Raw genomic sequence first — 25,482 nt, forward strand, 5'->3', positions numbered from 1 at the left:
ATGCAGTATGTCTATCTTCTGTCAATTAATTTTGATCCTCAACTCAATCTCCTGAACTTGGTGCATAGCTTCCTGGATATAAGTACTGAATATAACAGCAGAGAGAGTATATCCTTGTCTCACGCCTTTCTGCTCTCATTCCTTCCACAGGGCTCTTCTGTCTCCCCTATCTTTCTCGTTATGACTTCCCTTCTTTTCCTCCTACATACTCTTACTGCTTCTCTTTTCTTTTCATTATATAGTGCTTGCTGATCTTGTGTTTCACAGTAACCATTTCAGATTTGCTTCCTTTTCCTGTTCCAGTGCCATCTACATCCATCATCATATTATTCTTCATTTATAGGTCTCCTTGTTTCCCCCAGTATTTCACATGTTGTTGACAAAATGGCATTTTTAACAGAGTTCCATTCTTTGCCTATATGGTCTAGATCATCTTTTGTATGTACTTCTGCCTCAATCTTTTTGATGCTCTTGAACAGTAGATACGTCTTTCAATTGTTCTATATTCCTTTTCTTTACTCTGGTACTACAGTACTTCCTCTGACAGCCATAGCATGTTAATGCTTCATTTTGACTGATACTACATAATGGTCAGAATTGGAACTAGCTGCTTGGGAAGTATGCACATTTTCCATATCAGATGCCCACCTGTTTGATACCAATGTATGGTTCACTTGGTTTGATTCATTTGTTCTGATATCTTTCAGACCCCTTTGCATTTATTTTTTCTTGGGAAAAAATAGTTACTGCTTTTGGCTTGTTCACAGAAGCAAATTGGGAAACCCTCATACCGTTATTACTAGTTTCATCATGCAGACTTTCCTCACCAAATACATTTCGGAAATGTTGTTCTGAAATTTCGCTGTGATTTGGCAAAGCCCAATAAATGTGATGTCATGAGAATAACTATAATTTTTATTATGATATGCATTTTATGTATATTGGATTTCATTGGGAGCTTTAAGTCACCATTTTGACAAGCATTTTTGATGAGCAGTATCGATAGGACCAATATTTCCACCAGTCCAACTATAAATTATCTGATTACCTAAATTCAAAGCTTGAAAATTCCTATCAGCTAAATGGCACGTGGCAGTGTTCACTGTAAAGCTTCGTGACTTGTAGTAGTGTACCGGTATTGTAACTAGGTCTCTCTTGTTAATACGATTATTTTTAAAAATACCAAATATTTAGCTACCAATTAAAGATAAATACCTGCTATTTAATATAACTGAAGAGCCAGCAACTGTTTTCAGAGTAGTGGTTCTCCTTTGTATTTGCTAGGGTAAATTTAAGTGGTGTATGAGGGGGTACCCCCCCCCCCCCCCCCCCCCCAAAAATAGAATTATTTTTTAAAAACTATATATTTTCAAACGGTTTAAAAAACAAACTTACCCCTTCAAAATACTCTTCATTACAACTAATACATTTGTCCCACTGGTGCTTCCACTGTTCGAAACATTTTTTGTAGTCATCTTTAGAAACTGCTGACAGTTCCTCCCTCATTTTTTTCTTTACTTCTTCAGTGTTTTCAAATCGGTGACCTTTCATGCCTCTTATCATGTGTGGAAATAAGAAAAAGTCGCACAGAGACAGGTCGGGCAAGTAAGATGCGTGGGGCAGAGGGACCATGCCATTTTTTAGCTAAACACTGTCTAACAGAGATGGTTGTGTGTGCAGGTATAGTGTCGTGGTGGAAGAACCAGTCTCCTGTCTGCCACAAATCAGGTCTTTTTTGACAAACACCATTGCGCAATCTTCTTAAAACTTCTCTGATCATCGATCAATTGTCTGTTGACGGTCTGTGAGCACAAGCTCTCAAGTTTTTTCAATATTTCCATTGGTTCATGCAGTTGATGGACATCCAGAACAAGGATTGTCATCAATCGACATGTCACCATTTTTAAATTGAGCAAACCTCTTGTACACTTGAATTTTTCCTGTGATGTCATCTTGGTAAGCTGTTTTCAACATTAAAACAGTTTCAGCAGTATTTTTACAGAGTACTGTCCACTTAAACTTGCCATCACAAAAAACAAAACAGGAACAAAACAGCGCTAGCAAAAACAGTCACTGCAGATGTTTAGAACAAGCTAGGTCAACAACAAAGGCAACACTGAACTGGCAATGAGTTGCGCTGTAAATGCCTAGTGGCAGAGGTGCATACTACACAAGCTCATCCCATTGAAGTGTTATTTATTTATTTTGTTTTTTGGGTACCTCCTGTAAGGACAAATATCACTGGGCAATATAGTTACAGTTTAACGTTAATACATTAAATGGATAAAGTTAATATGAGTTGCTTGCCTTTGGTAATGTACCTTTTCTCCTTGGCTCCTTCCTATATCCTAAATGTCCTTCTTGATGACATCAACAGAACACAATGCATGACAGATGGATAGATGGATGGATGAATACCCTGTTCCAGCTGAGATTCAAACGTTGATGCTCAGCTTTCATCTCATTATGTGCTTATATTCCACTTGAAATGTATTACAACATCGCACATTTATCTGCGCATGAATAGTGAGTCATATATAGGCACACAGGTAATTGTATTAACTTTTGAGTATTTGCTCTTCCTTCAAATCTCCCCCCCCCCCCCCCCCCCCCCCCCATGCCCCCTCCGAACACACAATACACAGAATAATAATACTTAAATGGTTTTTTTCTTGTTAGCCGCAAAAATTATACTTACCAAGTGACAATCATCTGCAAAAGAGGCAGACAAGGTGAAGGAAAAGGATCCAAATTTTAATATAGCAAGTTGGAATGTGAGAACACTGCTTCAGTATAGCAAACTAGGAAACCTAAAACTTGAAATGGAATGACTGGAAATTGATATTCAAGGCATATCGGAGATGAGATGGCCCCAACCAGGTGATTTCTGGTCTGAAGACTACAGAGTCATTCACATCAGAACTGACCGAGATGGACCAGGAATGGAAGGAGTTGGAATAATTTTGAGGAAAAATTATGGCTCACGTGTCAAGGGATATGTGCAATATAGCTCTCAAATAATACTAGTTAAACTTGAAACTAAACCAAAGGAGACTGTGATAATACAAGTGTACATGCCAACTTCCAAAGAAGAAGATGCAGTCATTGATGAAATATATGAAGAAATATGTAATGCAATGAGAAATGTTAAAGAAGATGAAAACCTGATGATCATGGGGGACTGGAATGCGATTGTGGGCGAAGAACTGGAGGACAGAATTGTTGGCAAATATGGACTAGGAAGAAGAAATGAAAGAGGAGATCAACTAATTGAGTTCTGCTCAAGGCACCAGTTAGTTGTTGCAAACACACTTTTTCAATATCACAAATGAAGAAGATACACATGGAAGGCTCCTGGAGTCCTGAAGAGACAACAGATTGATTATGTTCTAGTGAAAGCATGTTTTAGGAACCAGGTAAACGATTGCTAGAGCTATCCATCTGCAGACATAGGCAGTGACCATGACCTGGTCCTGATGAAAAGTTCACTAAGATTCAAATGTCTGAAAAAGAAGACAGTAAAACTTCAATGGGAACTAAAACAACTGAAAACTGGGGGACTGGCAAAGCACTATGCTCATGAACAGACAACCTAGCTACGAATTTTCAGCATGGTGGAGTAAATGAAGCCTGGGATCAAATTAAATCTGGTGTATACAAAGCAGCAGAAAAGATAGTTGGAAAAGCTGAACCCAAAAACAAGAGGAAATGGATTACAGCAGATGTTATTGAGCTTACAGAAAACAGGAGATTATACAAAAATGCAACTGATGCACAAGGAAAAGCTGAATACAGAAGACTAAGGTATGTAGACAGTAGAGAAGCTAGGCAAGCAAAAGAAAATTTTCTTGAGGAAATGTGCAGGGAAGTGGAAGAAAATATGCAACATGGAAGAACTGATTTAGCCTACAGAACAACAAATAAATTTTTAAACAAACGCAAAACAACACTCTCAGGCACAATAGAAAATAAAGAGGGGAAAATGCTGTGTGGTAAAGACATGGTGAAGAGGTGTAAAAAATACAGTGAGGAGTTGTATGCTGGAGCACCTTTTTCAGAAGAAGTAATAGGAAGAGAAAAGCAAATAGATGAAGATCACAAGGGAGATGACATTCTGCAAGAAGAATTTGACAAGGCTCTAAAAGAACTACGGGTCAACAAAGCAAGAGGTATTGATGACATCCCAGCATAACTAGTAAAAATGCTGGTGACAGCATGAAAATAATGCTGCTTAAACTTATTAGGTCCATCTATAACACAGGAGAGATACTGACAGACTTCCAGAAATGCATCATTGTTCCTTTAACAAAGAAGCACACTAGCACTCTGTCTCCAGGCCACAAGTGGCCCACTGGGACCATCCGACCGCTGTGTCATCCTCAGGTGAGGATGCAGATAGGAGGGGCGTGTGGTAAGCACACCGCTCTCCCGGTCGTTATGATGGTTTTCTTTGACCGGAGCCGCTACTATTCGGTCGAGTAGTTCCTCAATTGGCATCATGAGGCTGAGTGCACCCCGAAAAATGGTAACAGCGCATGGCGGCTGGATGGTCACCCATCCAAGTGCCGGCCACGCCCGACAGTGCTTAACTTCGGTGACCTCACGGGAACCGTTGTATCCACTGTGGCAAGGCCGTTGCCTTTAACAAAGAAGGCAGCAGCTAAAAAATGTGAACAGTACTAAACTTTAAGCCTAATATCACATGCATCAAAAATTCTCATAAAAATAATTCTGAAAAGAACTGAAAAGAAGAAGGTGGAGGATACACTAAGTGAAGATCAGTTTGGTTTCAGAAGGGGATTGGGAACAGGAGAAGCAATTCTGGCACTGAGACTCCTTATCAAAAAGTAATTACAGAAAAATATACCAACTTAAATTGCCTTTGTAGATCTTGAAAAGGTGTTTGATAACGTTATCTGGCAAGAGATGTTCAGAGTGCTGAGGAAATGTGGAATGAAATACAAAGACATTCGTGTGATATTCAGTTTCTATAAGAATGAGGTGGCAGTGATTAGGAACTGTCACTTGAAACAAGAAGCAAATATTACCACAGGGGTAAGACAAGGATGCACTCTTTCTCCTCTTATATTCAACTCTTACATCCAGGAAGCTATAGACCAAGTTTGAGAAACAACTGAGTTGGGGATCAAAATTAATGGGCATAAAACAGACATGCTACATTATGCAGTTGATATTGCTATAGTCACAGAGTAAAAGAATATCTAGAGGAATTCCTCAGAACAAATGAAAGGATTCTATGCAATCAGTATGGAATGAGAACAAACAAGAAAAAGATGTAAGTGATGGTATGCAGTACAGAAGCAGAATATGAACCTCTGAGAATGAGAATTGGAAGAGAGGAGCCAAATCACAAGGGATGTTAGAAGCTGGAAAGAAATTGTAGGCAGAATACAACAGGCCAAAATTGCATTTCATCTGAGGAGGAACTTATCTCCAGTAAGAACATCAATCTGAAAATAAGGAAATGTACCATGAAAGCTTTTGTTAGGAGTGTGCTCCTATTTGGATGTGAAATTTGGACAATGGGAAGAGAAGAGAGAAGACAGCTAGAGGCCTGGAGATGCGGTGCTATAGAAGGATTATGAAGATCAGCTGGAAAGACAAGTAACAAATGGAGAGGTGCTTAGAAGAGTACAGGAAACCAGATTTCTGTGAAGGCACATCCAAAAAAGAATAGACAAACTTGTAAGGCACCTCCTAAGATACGACAACATCACTGGAACAATAGCAGCAGGAGCTACTGAAGGAATGAATTGGTGGGGTTGATCAAGGATATCATACATGCCATAGATCATGAATGATGTTGGATGTAACATGTATGTGGAAATGAAAAGGAAGGCAGACAGAAGACAGAAATGGCACTCTGCTGCAAACCAACTAAACTAAAAGAAGAAGAAAGGTGACAGCCAACATATGCCTGAACAAAGGATGACAAAACATCAGCTTGCAAAAACATAGATTCCACAACACACATATAAGAGGACAGGACCGGCGTAGATGCAATTATACAGCCCCATTTTATATTAACAGCCTCATTTTATATTAACACACTTATTTAATTATTTACAAAATAAATGTCTCAATACAATAAATATTTTTTGTATTACAAAGCAATTTCCCCACTCAGATGAGTGTAATACTTTTGTTACACATTACTTGTTAAGTCTCTGCAGGTAATATCAAGTAGTTTTCATTTCTGTGAATATCATGTACCAAATTATCCATTTTTACCTCACAAAGACAGATTTGCAGTACAGTGCAGTGTGTAAAAATTATAATAAAATGTAGTCGAACACCTAAAATGTAACAGAAAGAAGGAAGATTTGGGTTTACTATCATGTTGATGACAAGGGCATTAGAGTTAGAGCACAGGTCAGTGATGGAAAGGAAACAGCCGAAGTCTTCCAAAGGAACCATCCCACTATTCCATTTAAGTGATTCAGAGAAATCATTTGAAAGCTACATCTGGAGGGTCAGATGGGGATTTGATCTCAATCCTTCCAAATATGAATTCAGTGTCTTACCACAATGCCACCCCACTCAGTAAATGTGACAGAGCCAGTCATGTAAGTCTATGTATGCAGAAATTTGCTGTCAGTGCTCTTCTGAAAATGAAATAATTTATTTTCAGTGGAATGGTGATAGCACTCAGAGTATGTATGAACGGACATGTCTGGAGAGTGTGCCTCATGGGATCCAGCCTACAAACTAGATTTCCCACCTTCCAATTTCCATCTGTTTGGCCCAGAGAAAGGTGCTCTCCATGGGAAGTGGTACATGATGCAGCAAATGATTGGCTCCATCGTCGACGAGTAGAGTGGTACCATGTGGGCACACACGCCCTCCCACTAAATTGGGTAAAGCCATCACATTGAATAGAGATTATGTTAGCCAAACGAATATTGAAATACTGAATAAAACTAACCAGCTTTCAGAAAAAGAAATGTGTTGCATTGCTTATTGAATGGCCCTTGTGTCATAAGCTGAGATGGGGCTTATGACGATGAAAATGGATTGAGTTCTTGTCTTTCTCCCTGAGTGGGAATCAAGTAATTTTGTGAGCTTAAAGGGAGATGTACATAACCACCAACAGAGATGTCCAGCTTATGCAGCAAGGTGTTAGACTGTGACCTGTCAGTCTTCTTGAATGAGAGTGTCCACATGTTCTAACATAGCAGGAGTTACAGCTGTACGCAGCCAGTTGGCACACAAAAGATCGGACAGATTTGCATGACCTTGTTACAATAATAACAGACACCGCAACCAATCACTCAACATGCTTCCGTTCACTGTCAGGTCTCTGCAGATGTAACTCAATGACAGCTCTCTGCTTGGAATGGACCTCTGTTACAGTTGCCAATTTTGAAGACTATGTATAGTGCCACCACCTATCAGAACTTCATGAAACAATAGGGGCTGAAACGGGAATATTCCACGATGTCCTGCAACAAATTCCACTTTCCCCCCCCCCCCCCCCCCTACCAAAATTGGCTGAGAAAAGAAAGTGTATTGCATTATATACCGAACATCCCATATGCGAATTTCATGGCATCAGCTGCAGTGAATATAGATACTACACAAATTTTCACATGTTACAATTGAGTAATATGCTTATATCCATTGCAACTGATATCAAGAAATCTGCATTCAGTGAATAGTTTGGAATAATATAAAAATATATGTATGATGATAAAACACTACTCATCAAATAGATGCAGTGGACAAACACATAGAAATGAAGGTAAAATGATTAGCTTTCTGACTAAAAATCCGAAGAAGTTTTAGTTCTACATAAAGTTCATCTATTCAGCTGCTCAGTGACCATAATGTCACCACACCAGCAGATGACAGAGAGAAGGTTGAAATACTGTATTCAGTATTCCAAAACTGTTTCACTGTGGATGATCATAATGTTGTTCCTCCTTACAATCATTGCACGAATGCCGATAAGGTAAATATAAGTGATCGTGGAACATGAAATGAACTATAATCACTCATTAGTGCAAAGGCACCTGGCCCAGATGAGTTACCAGTGAGATTTTGCAGAGGTTGTATGAAAGGATTTGTTCCCCTTCTAGCAGTAGTTTATAATAGGTCACTGGAAAAATGAAGGACACCAAGTGATTGGTAAAAAAGCACTGGTTGTTCTGTGTTCCAGAAAGGTTGTCGAACTGATACACTAATGCCTATACTGTTGACATCCGTATGTTATTGAATTATGGAACATATTTTGTGTTCATGCTTTATGAGATTTCCGGAGAACAAAAATCTCGCCTATAAAAACTAACACGGATTCCATACACAGAGCTCTGGTGAAACACAACTTGCTACATTTGTCCATGAAATCCACAGGCCTTAGGAAAAGGGAACCAGGATGGTGCCATGTTCCCTGACTTCCTGAAGATATTCAGAACAGCTCCACACTGTTCTTTAGTGAACAAAATACAAGCTAACTGAGTATCAAACTAGATTTGTGACTGGATTCAGGATCTTTTAAGAGATAGAACTCAATTCTTAATGGGACAAAAATGACTGATGCGAAAGCGATTTCTGGACAACCCAAGCAAGTGTTATAGGTCCTTTAAAGTTCACAATATATACATATAAATGCTCTGCTAGATAACATTTCAAGCTTCAAAAGGGTTTTTGCAAATAATACTGTTGTATACCAGTAGCTGGTAATGCCAAATCACTAGTGAAATACCCGAAGACTTGTGCAAGAGTGATGATTTGTGCAGGGACTGGCAGTTGACCCTGAATGTAAATAAATGTAATATTTTGTGCATAACTAGATGAAGATATACATTACTGTTCAATTACACTGTTGCAGAAAACTCAATGGTGTAATGCAACAGACAAGCTACAGCTGTTGTAATTTTTGTCATGCCTTAATTTTCAGCTTATACTAATCATTGTTTAACTGCACTTGAAAAATATATAATAGAACATAAACAGTTTTCACACTAGCAGATTTCTGTAAGTCTTGGAATCCTGCTCCCCCCTCCCGAACGATACAATGTTGCCAGTGGAGTTACTATTACTGTAGGGAGTTGAAGCACTAATTTATTTTTAATGAAAATTTACATATTTGAGTATTAATAATTAAAGAGATTTATTATGAAATTTAGGATAAAAACACTTTGCGCTTAACAAAACAATTTAGTTAAAATGTAGTTTTATTTTAAACTGAGCATGTTATCACATATAAATCATTTTGTACAAGTCTTTCTCATTGTAAATTACAAAAAATATTAATTAAAGCAACTGCAAGCCACCCACCTAAACAGCAATGCATGTTAACACACCGTTTCTGGGTGCAGGGAAGCACTCTGACCCCAGACTGAATCCACCTGGCAGATTAATAACGAGGGCTGGTTTTCTGATAAGCCTGGATGTGGTTTTTAGGCTATTTATGACAACCAACTAGGTGAGTACATGGTTAGTACCGAAGGCCTGCCTCAGTTAAATGATTTGCAAATGTTTAGAAAACATTTGCACTCTTTCACAAGGGATAACACTGTACACAGACAGATGGAGTATGCAGATTCCTCCTCGGGGGAGAAAAGGGGTAGTGATAAAAATGGCATCCAGCCACCATCTAGCACTAAAACTACCAAATCCCAAATTTAACATGTTGACCTCTTGAAGATATGGAAAAGACAGGAAAAAGAAGAATAACAATACTGTGTGTACCTATATTGTCAAGATTCTATAGAAGGGCCAAAGAAATTAGTGGCAATTCAGTGCAGCTCAGTTGTTAAAGTTAGTTAGTTGTAAGTTTAATCATGTCAATTCATCAAGTTGTAATGAAGATGATAAAAGCAGAAATATCACCAATAAAGGAAAATGTTATGTAATTTGTTTGTCAGAAGATTATTTATGAAGCAAAATTCTCCACGATCATATACATAATTGGAATAATGTTAAAAGACCTCCCAGGACATCTGAAACAAACAAAACTGATTTACTAATTCGATCAACAATCACCGACATCTCTGATTAATCAAGGTAAGTGTTTGTACATCTACAATAGTTTAATTCTACAAAACTTTTTATGGTTTGTAAGTATCTCTGTATGAACAAGAGAGTGTTACAATTTATGAATTGAAACTTTCAATTTATTTATATCATAATTGTGAGCAGGAATGTTCCACTGGAAACAGTAACTACTGTAAAATACCATGGAGTAATCATCTGCAGCAGCCTAAACTGGAATGACCAAATAAAGCCACCTGTGGGGAAAGCAGATGATCAGGTTGAGATTCAATGAAAGAATCGTAAGGAAACGTTATTCATCCACTACGTAAGTGGCATACAAAACACTTATTCAACCCATTACTGAGCACTGGTCGCTAGTCAGGGACCTCTACCAAGTAGGATTACAGAAGAGATAGAAAAGATCCAAAGAAGAGCAGCACATTTCTTCACAAGATCACGTAGCATGAGAGTATTTTGCAGATACTCAACAAACTCCAGTAGCAATCACTAGAAAAGAGGAATTTTGTGTCAAGAAGAGGGTTTACATTGAAATTCCAAGACCATGTGTTCAAAGAAGAGTTGGGCAACATACTACTTCTTCACTCATAGACAGTCATTCTTCCCATGCACCATTCATGAATGGAACAGAGGAGGAAGAAAATGATAGTGGTATCAGAGGTACCCTCTGTCCCATGCCACAAGATGTTTTGTGGAATACAGATGTAGATAAATAATTCTGCAGAGAATGTGTTTGTGCACAGGTGTGTGTGTGTGTGTGTGTGTGTGTGTGTGTGTGTGTGTGTGTGTGGCCCCCTTCTCCCTTCACACACACACACACACACACACACACACACACACACACACATTCTCTCTCTCTCCCTCTTTCTCTCTCTCTCTCTCCATTAAAATTGCAGCACCAAGCAATAAAGATGAAATTAGCATGAAATGCACTACATGTTTGGATATGCAAATGATTAACATTTTAGTGCAACCACATGAAGTGTGCAGGAGCACCGCTATCTGCATTCAGTGATACTGATGCTCATACTGGTCAGGATCCCACTGTCATCATGTGAACATGGAACTGATGGATTTAGGATTATCTCAAAGGCTCAACACAAATAGTGCCCAAGTGCAAAGACATAGTTTTTGCTTGCTAGTTCAGGACCAAAGCAGCAAGACAAATAATCACACAGGCAGTGCAACATCATTTGGAACACCAAGGGTTGTCAGCATGGTGACCACTATGGTGGCTTCTCTCAACACAGCAGCAGAGAGAGGTGTTCTGAGAGTGGTACAAACAACAATAACATTGGCTATAGAAGTGTGAGTTCTCGTTCTGTTACAGCATCATGATGGACATATCCATGTGTGAAGGCTCTGAGGAGAACAAATGTTGTCAGAATGCATTTCCTCATCATCATATAGGCCCAGCACCTGGCATGATAGTATGGCATAGCACTAGGTGCAGAGCATGTTCACCTCTGATTCCCACTGATTCCCACTGATGTTAATTTGCACAGCAGCCATTATATTTCTGACATCTTAAGGCCAGAGGCAGTGCCCTATCTTCAAAGTCTCCACAACATTTCCTTTCAACCAGAGACTGGTACACCACCACTCACCAGCCACATCAGATGTTGAACTGCAACGTAAGAGGTGAAGTAACATGGGACAATCTACCCATATTTATCATCCTAATTCAGTTCAACTTGAAGTCCAGCCAGGCTAGAGCCATTTCTGCTGCCAGATGTGAAAGCTGTATGTACTAAATGTCATACCCTATATATTGCCAAATCACTTAAAACTTTAATCATGTATTTTTACTACTTTAACAACAAAAATAATCAATTACTGACAATATAACGTAATTAGATGGATTAAAAACCCTACTCACCATGCAGTGTCAGACAAAAAGGTTTAACTTATGCACGCTTTCAGAGCCAGTGGCTCCTTCTTCCAGCAGAAGAGCAGAAGAGTTGAAGGGGAAGGAAGAGGGGAGAAGGAAAAGGACTAGAAAGATTAAGAAAATGGGTACAGTTCAGAAAAATCATCCTGAACCCTGGCTCAGGAGAGACTTATTGGACGGGATAAGATGGAAAGACTGATTGTTGGGGACTGCACCAGACCAGATTTGAAAACCTGAGAGCTTGCAGCTGGAAAGTTAGGGAAGTATGCAAGACAGAGGTTACTACTAAAACTTGTGCATTAGTTAATAAGAGTGAAAAGCTATGTGTATTGTATGTAACAAACTTGGGAGCGGGGTGGCAAAAAAGGACGGATCAGAAAATGAAAGATGTAAAAAAGTAAAATGGAGTGAAGAAAGGAGTAAGTTACTGTGAAGATATGGTGAGATAGAAGTAATTAATGTAAATTAACACCAAAATCAAGGACCTGCTGTAGTGCTAGATCCCACCTGCAAAGTTCTGAGAAATTGATATCTAGGGGAAGAATCCAACTGGTGTGTGTGGTGCAACAGGCATGCTCTGCAACAGGATATTGTATGTTGCCAGTGTACATCTTCTTTCTATGCCCATTCATCCTGACTGATAACTGGATGGTAGCCATGCTGAAGTAAAAGACTGTAAGAGTGTTTACATAACAGCTGGTATACGACATGTGTCATTTCATAGGTGGCTCTCCCTTTGATAGTGTTTTGCCATTATAGGGCTGGTATAGGTGGTGGTAGGAGGCTGCATAGGGAAAGTCTTGCAGCGAGGATGGCCACAGGCGTAGGGGCCATAGGGTAGGGAGATGGGTGCAGTAGGAGCACAGGGTCTGACAAGGATGTTGCAGAAGTTGGGGCGACAAAAAGCTATTCTAGGTGTGGAGGGAAAAATCTCAGACAAAATGGATCTCATTTCAGGGCATGATATTAGGAAGTCATGGCCTTGTCGAACTAGCTGATTAATACATTCAAGACAAGTGTGCCAAAACAAGCACTGTATCATTTGAGAGATACAAAGGCACGCAAGTGAGCTGGGACTTACCCCAGATCACTGCTAGCAGCACCACGTCACGCACCATAATTAAGAATGAAATTAAAAGTTAAAGTTGCTTTTCAAACTTTGTCAGAATGTGCTTTAGTATTTTAATGTTTAAACTGCCAAAACTCAGATTGATCCGATGAATATCTTTCCCTAAATACATCATTTCAAGAAAAACTAAGTGGTGCTAAATAATGAAGCTAGGAACCCAAAAATTTTGCCAGAATGTGCAGATGCATGCCAAAATTAACTGGTACACGTCTCAATGTGATTAAAGCAATATTGTGGTCAGAATCCACATTTTTAAGAAAACTAAAAGGTGCTAAATATTAGACATAGGAATATGAAAATTTGTATGGAGCTTCAGTTTAGTATAAAAATATTAATTATGTAACCCCATTGAGCTACCTCTAATAGTTTTCGAGTAATTTGCTGAAAACTAAATTTGGAAGAAAACTTCCTTATTTGTAGTAGATTAAGTATCTGTTATATCAATGCTAGAAAGTTTTGGATACAGCACAAGATGAAACCTGTTAAATAATAGAACTATAACAGTTTCTAGGCCTAGATGTAAATAATAACAAATACAAGGTTTCTTAAAGTAGTAGTTCAGAGGTCATGTTCTACTGTCAGTTCCGTTCTGAAAAGTCTAGATGGACGAAGTTTAAATGCAGGTGAGCTAAAATTTTTCTGTGATTTTAACCAACTTAACTACATTCATACAAAAGTTATGAAGATTCTAAATTAATACACAACTGTGTTGTAAAATATTGTGTGTCCAAAAATGAAGCCATTTAGAGGCTGCTACTGTGGGCACAGAGTGGATAATAGCAGATGTTCTCTTGGCCATTCACTGTGCCCGTATATGAATACAGCCCAAGAGGCAAGACTGTTCTTCACATCGCACCCAGCTACTGTATGATCCACATCAGTCAAATGCCAGAGTATGCAATGCCTCAGATGACATCACAGACTGCAACTAAACCAATGTTTTTGGTTCAGATAGGAAGTGAACTTGCGAGGACTGTACACCATCCTGGGCTGCTTAGATTTCGTAGAAGTAACTGCTAGTGTGCCACCCGTAATGTTAACAAAGCTGTGTGGCAAGTGGTGACAAATATTTTCCACTTTTGTGGCAAGCAATTATTTTGATTATCAGAAGTCAGGGCAAAAAACAGTTTAATAGGAACTTACCATAGAGGTCACCTCTGAACTGCTCATAGTGCTCTTTAGGATAGAGAGCTTTATTATTAGTATTAACATAATGAATATTACAATGTTGAGTGTGTGAAACTTTGCAAAATATATCTATCAATTAGAACTCAAACTCTTCATTTATAATTATAGTCCTGTTCCTGCTGAGCAAATAGAGAATAGAAACATTTCTTTCAGTGGGCTGGAAAAGAATGTGGACTTGCAGACTGGGAACTATGGTCAGTATGTTCTCCATCACTTTCTGGTTGACCACAGAAATACGGTAGTTTCCAGGCTCTAGTAAAAGACGGCGGACAATAGTCTAATAATATTTCCAACTTACCTATGATTGATTATTATTATTATTATTATTATTAACCTGCTGCCCCACACCGGGATAATACTGAGTGACAAGTGGTGTGTTCTGAAGTTGTTTTTTTGAAGAGATCAGGAGTACCACGATTAGGTGTGATGGCCTGGTAAATATGCTTTTGAAATAGGCTGATGGGGTAATTACATCCAGTGAAGGTTGAGGTGAGAATGATGGAATATTGCTGCGAAGAGCCTGCATCCAAACAAATATCTATGCCTCAAATGCCATGGCTGTATGGGAGAGAATGTTTGACATGGAAAGGTTCACAACTGTCAAAATGTAAGTACCGTTGTTTGTTAGTAGGTTTAATATGGACAGAAGTGTGTAGCTGGCATTTCTTGAGGATAAAATCAACATCAAGGAAAGTAGCATGGGATTCGGAATAGGACATTATGAACTTTAATTGGGAGAAGGTATTTAGAGATCCAAGGAATTTTAAAAGGTCAGCCTCACTATGAGTCCATATGTCAAAGGTGTCATCAAATGTATCTAAACCAAACCAGGGGCTGAATGCTTATGGATCCCAGGAAAGCCCCCTCCAAACGACCCATGAAAAGGTTGGCACAGAAAGGAGCCATCATGGTTCCCATGGCCATACCCCTGATCTGTTTCTATGTCTGCCCCTCAAAGCTGAAGTAATTATTGGTAATTAGCAAGAAGGATCTCATAGGTTTGGAATCAGGTGGGTGCTGACTGACCATATAAATCTGCTGCTAAACATTTCCTCAGTCAGCACCCACCTGATTCCAAACTTATGAAATCCTTTTTCCACACCTTAATAAAATTTATACTTATCAACAATTACTTCACCGTTGAGGGGAAGACATACATACAGATCAGCTGTACAGCTATGGGAACCATGATAGCTCCTTCCCATGCCAACCTCTTCGTGTGTCACTTGGAGGGGCTTTTCTGGGATCCATAGGCCTTCTGCCCCTTGTTTGGTTTAAATACATTGGTTTAGATACATCTTTGGCATGTAGACTCATGGTGAGGCTGATCTGTTAAACTTCCTGGAATCTCTAAATACCTTCCCCCAATTAAATTTCACATTCTCCTATTACAAATCCCATGCAAATTTCCTTGATATTGATTTCATCATCAAGGAATGGCAGTACACACTTCTGTCCACATTAAACCTACTAACAAACAGCGGTACTTACATTTTGACAGTTTTGATCCTTTCCATGTCAAATGTTCCCTCCCACACAGCCTTGGCATTTGGTTCGGATGCAGACTCTTTACAGCGATATACCACCATTCTCACCTCAGCCTTCACTGGATGTAATTACCCCATCAGCCTAGTTGAAAAGCATATTTCCCAGGCCATCACATCCAGTCCTGGTACTGATCCCTTCAAAAGCAACTTCAGAGCACACCACTCGCCACTCAGTATTATCCTGGTCTTGAAGGTATTAATCAACTATTACAACAAGGCCATGACTTCCTAAAATCATGCCCTGAAATGAGATCCATTCTGTCTGAGATTCTGCCCATCACACCTATAATAGTTTTCTGTCTCTCTCCCAATCTCCGCAATACCCTTGTCAAATTCTATGCTACTCCTGCACTCATGTCCCTACTCGATGGCTCCTACCCCTGTAATGGTCTCTGCTGCAAGACTTGCCATATGCACCCTCCTATTACAACCTATTCCAGCCCTGCAACTGGCAAAACATATCCTATCAAAGGGAGAGAGATACCTGTGAAATGACACATGTCAATACCAACTCCTATGTAAACACTGTTAGGCGTTTTACATCGGCATGACTACCACCCAATTATCAGTCAGGATGAATGGGCTTAGGCAGAGGGAGTATACCAACAACACACAATATCCTGCTGCAGAGCATGCTCACAACATGACAGTCGTGACCTTGGTGCCTGTTTCACCACACGGGCTGTCTGGATTCTTCCCCCATACACCAGTTTCCCAGAACTCTGCAGGTGGGAACTAGCGCTACAGCATGTCCTTGATTCTCGCCTCCCACCTGGCCTTAATTTCTTCTGTCTCAGCATTTCTTCACAGTAACTACTCCTATTTTCACTCCATTTTACTTTTCTACATCTTTCATTTTCTGACCTGTCCTTTTTTTTGCCATCTCCCCTCCCAAGTCTATTACATACAATACACTTAGCTTTTCACTCTTACTAACTCATGCACAATGTTTTAGTAGTAAACTCCATCTTGCATATTATGCTGACTTCCACCTTTAAGCTCTCAGGTTTTCAAATCTCATCTGGTGCAGTCCCCAACAATCAGTCTTTCCTTCTCATCCTGTCCAGCAAGTCTCTCCTGAGCCAGGGTTCAGAGTGACTTTTCTGAACTCTACTTCTTTTCCTAAACCTCTCCAGCCCTTTTCCTTCATTCCTCTTCCTTCCCCTTTCAACTCTTCTGCTATAAGAAGCCACTGGCTCCAAAACCTTGGTGAATGGATACTTTTATCCATTCTATTACAATATTTTTACTACTTTACTACATATGTACAACAAGTAAAGTTTCATTATTTGCTAACCTTCCTGTTACTGTAGCTTTAATACTTTCCTAATTTATGGGTACTTTACAGTATTTAAGTAACTGGTATTTTTGTATGGTTTGTAATCTATATCTGTTAACACCTAAGGGCTGAGGATGACATGGCGGCTGGTCAATACCCTTGGGTCTTCATGGATTGTGTGGTTGGTATTTGTTTGTTTGTAACTTGTATGTAGATATGTCTGAAGATGAACAAAATATCTCAAAAACATGTCACTATATATTGAAATAATACATGAATATGATGACAGCAGTAACATCACAATACAAATAACGCCATGTGTGTCAAAAGAATTGTGTTTGTTTTTACAGAATTAAAAACTAAGTTAATAATCAGATACAATTTTCTACTGCTATCCCACTTATCCATAAAAGACAAAGCAAGATAGCACAGCAATGACATGATGGACTTCAATTGAGGAATCCCATGGTTTAAAAATTGGATACAAAATGCTCTTTCATGGAATTTTACTTACTTTCATGACAAATGTTTAGCCAGTTCTGACCTTAATCCCTGTGAAGCATCTCCAATAAATAACATCATTGCATTCTGCTCCAACTGTAAGTGGTTCATAATGACATGAGCTGTTGCGTCTTAATACAGGTCTAGAGAATATTCTGTTCTAAAAAGAATTTGACTTTGTTTTCTTTTCTTACACAATTCTTTACATCTTTAACTTCTTTTTGCTCAATTAGTAATGTCAAGGTATTAAGTAAGTCACACAGAAATCAACACCCTCATCATAAAAAGACCTCCTGAAAGCTGTTCATTTGATAAACATGCCTAAAAAAATTTAAAAAATCACCTCTCTATGTTATAAACCACAAATTTTACAGTTCAAGTTTGCAATTCATTTGAATTCTGATTAGTAAAAAGACATGAGCTGTTGCCTACAGCTGTAGAATATATTAATTTATGGACAGACAATATTTTTAAAATCCCTAGCTGACAACTGTTGTAGATAACACCCTGTGCCTCAGACCATCATTAATGAATATTTTATAGATTACTTGTATGGATACATTTTTAATATTGCCATTAGGTTACAAAAAAATGTCAATACTGACGTCAACAAATATACACAGTAAAAAATGAGTTTCACTTCGTGGAGAAGCCATTTTTTTTCCTTTTCTTCTTCTTGCTGTGCTTTATAAACTGAAAATTAAACAAATACAATTGCTTAAATAGTGCTGTTAGTGTTACACAACACAGTAGACAGAACAAATATTTTAACTGATGTGTGAACCATTAACATTAACATTCAGTTTCTTTAGCATTATACTTTTATTCACGCAGATTAGATTAGATTAGATTAGTACTTGTTCCATAGCTCATGAATTCGACACTTCGTAATGATGTGGGACATGTCAGGTTAATAAAAGGTGTCTATACAAGATATTACATTACACAAAATATTACGTGACACTTAATATTTTTAATTTTTTTGTTTTGTTTTTGTTTTTGTGGGCATTGGGGAAATTACCCACTTACTACATCCAAAAATTCATCTAATGAGTAGAGGGAGTTGACATTAAGAAATTCTTTTAATTTCCTTTTAAATGCTAAATGGCTATCTATAAGACTTTCAATGCTACTAGGTAAGTGCCCAGAGACTTTTGTGGCAGCATAATTTATCCCCTTCTGAGCCAAAGATAGATTTAACCTTGAGTAGTGAAGATCATCCTTTCTCCTAGTGTTGTAGCCATGTACACTGCTATTACTTTTGAATTCATTTGGATTATGAATAACAAATTTCATAAGTGAAAAAAAAAATTATATATATACACTCCTGGAAATTGAAATAAGAACACCGTGAATTCATTGTCCCAGGAAGGGGAAACTTTATTGACACATTCCTGGGGTCAGATACATCACATGATCACACTGACAGAACCACAGGCACATAGACACAGGCAACAGAGCATGCACAATGTCGGCACTAGTACAGTGTATATCCACCTTTCGCAGCAATGCAGGCTGCTATTCTCCCATGGAGACGATCGTAGAGATGCTGGATGTAGTCCTGTGGAACGGCTTGCCATGCCATTTCCACCTGGCGCCTCAGTTGGACCAGCGTTCGTGCTGGACGTGCAGACCGCGTGAGACGACGCTTCATCCAGTCCCAAACATGCTCAATGGGGGACAGATCCGGAGATCTTGCTGGCCAGGATAGTTGACTTACACCTTCTAGAGCACGTTGGGTGGCACGGGATACATGCGGACATGCATTGTCCTGTTGGAACAGCAAGTTCCCTTGTCGGTCTAGGAATGGTAGAACGATGGGTTCGATGACGGTTTGGATGTACCGTGCACTATTCAGTGTCCCCTCGACGATCACCAGTGGTGTACGGCCAGTGTAGGAGATCGCTCCCCACACCATGATGCCGGGTGTTGGCCCTGTGTGTCTCGGTCGTATGCAGTCCTGATTGTGGCGCTCACCTGCACGACGCCAAACACGCATACGACCATCATTGGCACCAAGGCAGAAGCGACTCTCATCGCTGAAGACGACACGTCTCCATTCGTTCCTCCATTCACGCCTGTCACGACACCACTGGAGGCGGGCTGCACGATGTTGGGGCATGAGCGGAAGACGGCCTAACGGTGTGCGGGACCGTAGCCCAGCTTCGTGGAGACAGTTGCAAATGGTCCTTGCCGATACCCCAGGAGCAACAGTGTCCCTAATTTGCTGGGAAGTGGCGGTGTGGTCCCCTACGGCACTGCGTAGGATCCTACGGTCTTGGCGTGCATCCGTGCGTCGCTGCGGTCCGGTCCCAGGTGGACGGGCACGTGCACCTTCCGCCGACCACTGGCGACAACATCGATGTACTGTGGAGACCTCACGCCCCACGTGTCGAGCAATTCGGCGGTACGTCCACCCGGCCTCCCGCATGCCCACTATACGCCCTCGCTCAAAGTCCGTCAACTGCACATACGGTTCACGTCCACGCTGTCGCGGCATGCTACCAGTGTTAAAGACTGCGATGGAGCTCCGCATGCCATGGCAAACTGGCTGACACTGACGGCGGCGGTGCACAAATGCTGCGCAGCTAGCGCCATTCGACGGCCAACACCGCGGTTCCTGGTGTGTCCGCTGTGCCGTGCGTGTGATCATTGCTTGTACAGCCCTCTCGCAGTGTCCGGAGCAAGTATGGTGGGTCTGACACACCGGTGTCAATGTGTTCTTTTTTCCATTTCCAGGAGTGTGTATATACACACACACACACACACACACACACACACACACACACACACACACACACACACACACACTCTGGGCACTTACCTAATAGCATCGAAAGTTACAGATAGCCATATAGCATTTAAAAGGAAATTAAAAGAATTTCTTAATGTCAACTCCTTCTACTCATTAGATGAATTTTTGGATGTAGTAAGTGGGTAATTTCCCCAACCCCGACAAAAACAAAAACAAAACAAAAAAATTAATATCCTTTTGTCTTTCCCTCTTTCCTGATGAAGCAACCGTTTGTTGCGAAAGCTTGAATTTTGTGTGTATGTTTGTGTTTGTTTGTGTGTCTATCGACCTGCCAGTGCTTTTGTTTGGTAAGTCTCATCATCTTTGTTTAATAGAGGGAAACATTCCATGCGGGAAAATATATTTAAAAACAAAGATGATGTGACTTACCATACGAAAGTGCTGGCAGGTCGATAGAAACACAAACAGACACATACATACACACAAAATTCAAGCTTTCGCAACTGTTGCCTCATCAGGAAAGAGGGAAGGAGAGGGAAAGACGAAAGGAAGTGGGTTTTAAGGGAGAGGGTAAGGAGTCATTCCAATCCCGGGAGCGGAAAGACTTACTTTAGGGGGAAAAAAGGACGGGTATACACTCACACACACACACACACACACACACACACACACACACATATCCATCCACACATATACAGACACAAGCAGACATATTTAAAGACAAAGAGTTTGGGCAGAGATGTCAGTCGAGGTGGAAGTGCAGAGGCAAAGATGTTGTTGAATGACAGGTGAGGTATGAGTGGCGGCAACTTGAAATTAGTGGAGATTGAGGCCTGGTGGATAACGGGAAGAGAGGATATATTGAAGAGCAAGTTCCCATCTCCGGAGTTCGGATAGGTTGGTGTTAGTGGGAAGTATCCAGATAACCTGGACGGTGTAACACTGTGCCAAGATGTGCTGGCCATGCACCAAGGCATGTTTAGCCACAGGGTGATCCTCATTACCAACAAACACTGTCTGCCTGTGTCCATTCATGCGAATGGACAGTTTGTTGCTGGTCATTCCCACATAGAATGCGTCACAGTGTAGGCAGGTCAGTTGGTAAATCACGTGGGTGCTTTCACACGTGGCTCTGCCTTTGATCGTGTACACCTTCCGGGTTACAGGACTGGAGTAGGTGGTGGTGGGAGGGTGCATGGGACAGGTTTTACACCGGGGGTGGTTACAAGGGTAGGAGCCAGAGGGTAGGGAAGGTGGTTTGGGGATTTCATAGGGATGAACTAAGAAGTTACGAAGGTTAAGTGGATGGCGGAAAGACACTCTTGGTGGAGTGGGGAGGATTTCATGAAGGATGGATCTCATTTCAGGGCAGGATTTGAGGAAGTTGTATCCCTGCTGGAGAGCCACATTCAGAGTCTGATCCAGTCCCGGAAAGTATCCTGTCACAAGTGGGGCACTTTTGTGTTTCTTCTGTGGGAGGTTCTGGGTTTGAGAGGATGAGGAAGTGGCTCTGGTTATTTGCTTCTGTACCAGGTCAGGAGGGTAGCTGCGGGATGCGAAAGCTGTTGTCAGGTTGTTGGTGTAATGGTTCAGGGATTCCGGACTGGAGCAGATTCGTTTGCCACGAAGACCTAGGCTGTAGGGAAGGGACTGTTTGATGTGGAATGGGTGGCAGCTGTCATAATGGAGGTACTGTTGCTTGTTGGTGGGTTTGATGTGGACGGACATGTGAAGCCGGCCATTGGACAGGTGGAGGTCAACATCAAGGAAAGTGGCATGGGATTTGGAGTAGGACCAGGTGAATCTGATGGAACCAAAGGAGTTGAGGTTGGAGAGGAAAATCTGGAGTTCTTCTTCACTGTGAGTCCAGATCATGAAGATGTCATCAATAAATCTGTACCAAACTTTGGGTTGGCAGGCTAGGGTAACCAAGAAGGCTTCCTCTAAGCGACCCATGAATAGGTTGGCGTACGAGGGGGCCATCCTGGTACCCATGGCTGTTCCCTTTAATTGTTGGTATGTCTGGCCTTCAAAAGTGAAGAAGTTGTGGGTCAGGATGAAAGAGGTTTTAGGTAGGGTGGCAGGTGATCGGCATGAAAGGAAGTGCTCCATCTCAGCGAGGCCCTGGACGTGCGGGATATTTGTGTATAAGGAAGTGGCATCAATGGTTACAAGGATGGTTTCCGGGGGTAACGGATTGGGTAAGGATTCCAGGCGTTTGAGAAAGTGGTTGGTGTCTTTGATGAAGGATGGGGGACTGCATGTAATGGGTTGAAGGTGTTGATCTACGTAGGCAGAGATACGTTCTGTGGGGGCTTGGTAACCAGCTACAATGGGGCGGCCGGGATGATTGGGTTTGTGAATTTTAGGAAGAAGGTAGAAGGTAGGGGTGCGGGGTGTCGGTAGGGTCAGGAGGTTGATGAAGTCAGGTGAAAGGTTTTGTAGGGGGCCCAAGGTTCTGATGATTCCTTGAAGCTCCGCCTGGACATCAGGAATAGGATTACCTTGGCAAACTTTGTATGTGGTGTTGTCTGAAAGCTGACGCAGTCCCTCAGCCACATACTCCCGACGATCAAGTACCACGGTCGTGGAACCCTTGTCCGCCGGAAGGATGACGATGGACCGGTCAGCCTTCAGATCACGGATAGCCTGGGCTTCAGCAGTGGTGATGTTGGGAGTAGGATTAAGGTTTTTTAAGAAGGATTGAGAGGCAAGGCTGGAAGTCAGAAATTCCTGGAAGGTTTGGAGAGGGTGATTTTGAGGAAGAGGAGGTGGGTCCCGCTGTGACGGAGGACGGAACTGTTCCAGGCAGGGTTCAATTTGGATAGTTTCTTGGGGAGTTGGATCATTAGGAGTAGGATTAGGATCATTTTTCTTCGTGGCAAAGTGATACTTCCAGCAGAGAGTACGAGTGTAGGACAGTAAATCTTTGACGAGGGCTGTTTGGTTGAATCTGGGAGTGGGGCTGAAGGTGAGGCCTTTGGATAGGACAGAGGTTTCGGATTGGGAGAGAGGTTTGGAGGAAAGGTTAACTACTGAATTAGGGTGTTGTGGTTCTGGATTGTGTTGATTGGAATTTTGAGGTTTTGGAGGGAGTGGAGCTGGAAGTGGGAGGTTGAGTAGATGGGAGAGACTGGGTTTGTGTGCAATGAGAGGAGGTTGAGGTTTGCTGGAAAGGTTGTGAAGGGTGAGTGAGCTGCCTTTCCGGAGGTGGGAAACCAGGAGATTGGATAGTTTTTTGAGGTGAAGGGTGGCATGCTGTTCTAATTTGCGGTTGGCCTCTCCTTCCCTCATTCCTGATGAGGCAACAGTTTGTTGCGAAAGCTTGAATTTTGTGTGTATGTTTGTGTGTCTATCGACGTGCCAGCACTTTCGTTTGGTAAGTCACATCATCTTTGTTTCTAGATATATTTTCCCATGTGGAATGTTTTCATATATATATATATATGAAAACATTCCACATGGGAAAATATATATATATATATATATATAGCGCTGGCACGTCGATAGACACACAAACACAAACATACACACAAAATTCAAGCTTTCGCAACAAACTGTTGCCTCAGCAGGAAAGAGGGAAGGAGAGGGAAAGACGAAAGGATGTGGGTTTTAAGGGAGAGGGTAAGGAGTCATTCCAATCCCGGGAGCGGAAAGACTTACCTTAGGGGGAAAAAAGGACAGGTATACAGTCGCACACACACTCATATCTATCCGCACATACACAAGCAGATATTTGTAAAGGCAAGGCTGAGCATCATCATCAGAAAGCCCAATCTCAACAGGACAAGAATTTATGTTTTTAAACCTATCTTGGTCTATAAAAATGTTATCTATCAATGTGCTGCTGTCCTTTACTACCCGAGTAGGAAAATTAATGACAGATGTCAAACTGAAAGAACCAAGCAAGACTCCCAGGTCATTCTTCCTATTACACTCTTTCAGTGAATCAACACTGAAGTCCCCACAAATAACAATTTGCTTTCCCCTATCTGACAGATAGCACAACAAGGCATCCAAGTTTTCCAGAAATAAATGAAAGTTTCCTGAAGGGGACCTATATACTGTTACTATTATAAAAGAACCCTCCTTCAGTTTAAGTTGACAGGCACATGCTTCTATATGTTGCTCTAGACAAAACTTTTTTGTAACTAAGCTTTCTACACAGTGATAACTTTTGACATATATGGCAACTCCTCCTCTCACCTTATTCTCTCTACTCACATGTGCAGCTGGTTTATAACCACTGATATTTACCTTTTCCATATCAGACACAATGTGATGCTCAGACAGGCATAGTATATCTATTACATTATCAGATTCAATGTCATCTAAACAAACCAGGAGCTCATCTACTTTATTCTTCAATCCCGGAATATTTTGGTGAAAAATGGTAACATTATTTTTTACTTTACTTTTGTGAGAATCTACTTTTTTTCTTTAATCCACCAATATTTTGGTTAAATATGGTAACATTATTATTTACTTTCCTGCTGCGAGAATTTTGTGAGTTTTGGACCTCTTTAGCACCTGCCTGTCTGAACTTCTCATTGGACACTGATATTAGTCTAAAAAAGAGGTACATCCATGAGTACTAGTGTCCCCTCTTACGGATTTTGCAAACAACCCTGCCAGTTTACCCTTCCCTTTCCTATTGAGGTGTAGGCCATGCCTTGTGAAATCCCACCTATCAATAGCCTCGACAGGAACCAATCCAATGTCTGACAGTGTGGCTGCCCTATGCAACTGATGCAACTCCTTATTTACCCTCCTGATAGAGCAGTTCAACTGGGGCTGATCATGCTGCACGAAAGCAGGCACCAGCCCATCATTGGTACGGGTCATTGCAGAGGCTATTTTCACCAGGTCACACTCAATACTGTAGCCCTGATCCCTATCAATACTGTTTCCCACTCCATCCACTATCATCACATGATCCTGCTTTGTGAAACCCTTGCACAAGGAACCTATATCCTCTACTACCTGGCTAAGACTTGCACTTGGCTTGAAAAAGCTTGTGACCTGGTACCTGTCACCTAATTTTTCCTGCAAAATCTGGCCCACACCTCTTCCATGGCTGCTACCTAACAACAGAACTTTCCTCTAACTTTCTACTTTTTTTGAACCAGTTGGTTTCCTAGTGAGATTCTGTTGCATCTTAACTACATCTACTTC

At 40.9% G+C, this 25,482-nt stretch overlaps 1 protein-coding gene across 1 annotated transcript in view; it reads right to left on the reverse strand.

The window, feature by feature from the left end:
* Positions 1-18,096: 18,096 nt before the first annotated feature.
* The window catches only part of LOC126476307 (uncharacterized), a 30,089-nt gene continuing 22,703 nt past the window's right edge, over positions 18,097-25,482 (reverse strand). The window contains exon 3 of the mRNA XM_050103531.1: positions 18,097-18,245. Within this exon, the coding sequence (XP_049959488.1) occupies positions 18,189-18,245 (57 nt within the window). The 3' untranslated portion in view covers positions 18,097-18,188. The remainder of the gene's footprint in view (positions 18,246-25,482) is intronic.

This window comes from Schistocerca serialis, chromosome 1, assembly GCF_023864345.2.
Source record: "Schistocerca serialis cubense isolate TAMUIC-IGC-003099 chromosome 1, iqSchSeri2.2, whole genome shotgun sequence".
Classification (NCBI taxonomy): Eukaryota; Metazoa; Arthropoda; class Insecta; order Orthoptera; family Acrididae; genus Schistocerca; species Schistocerca serialis.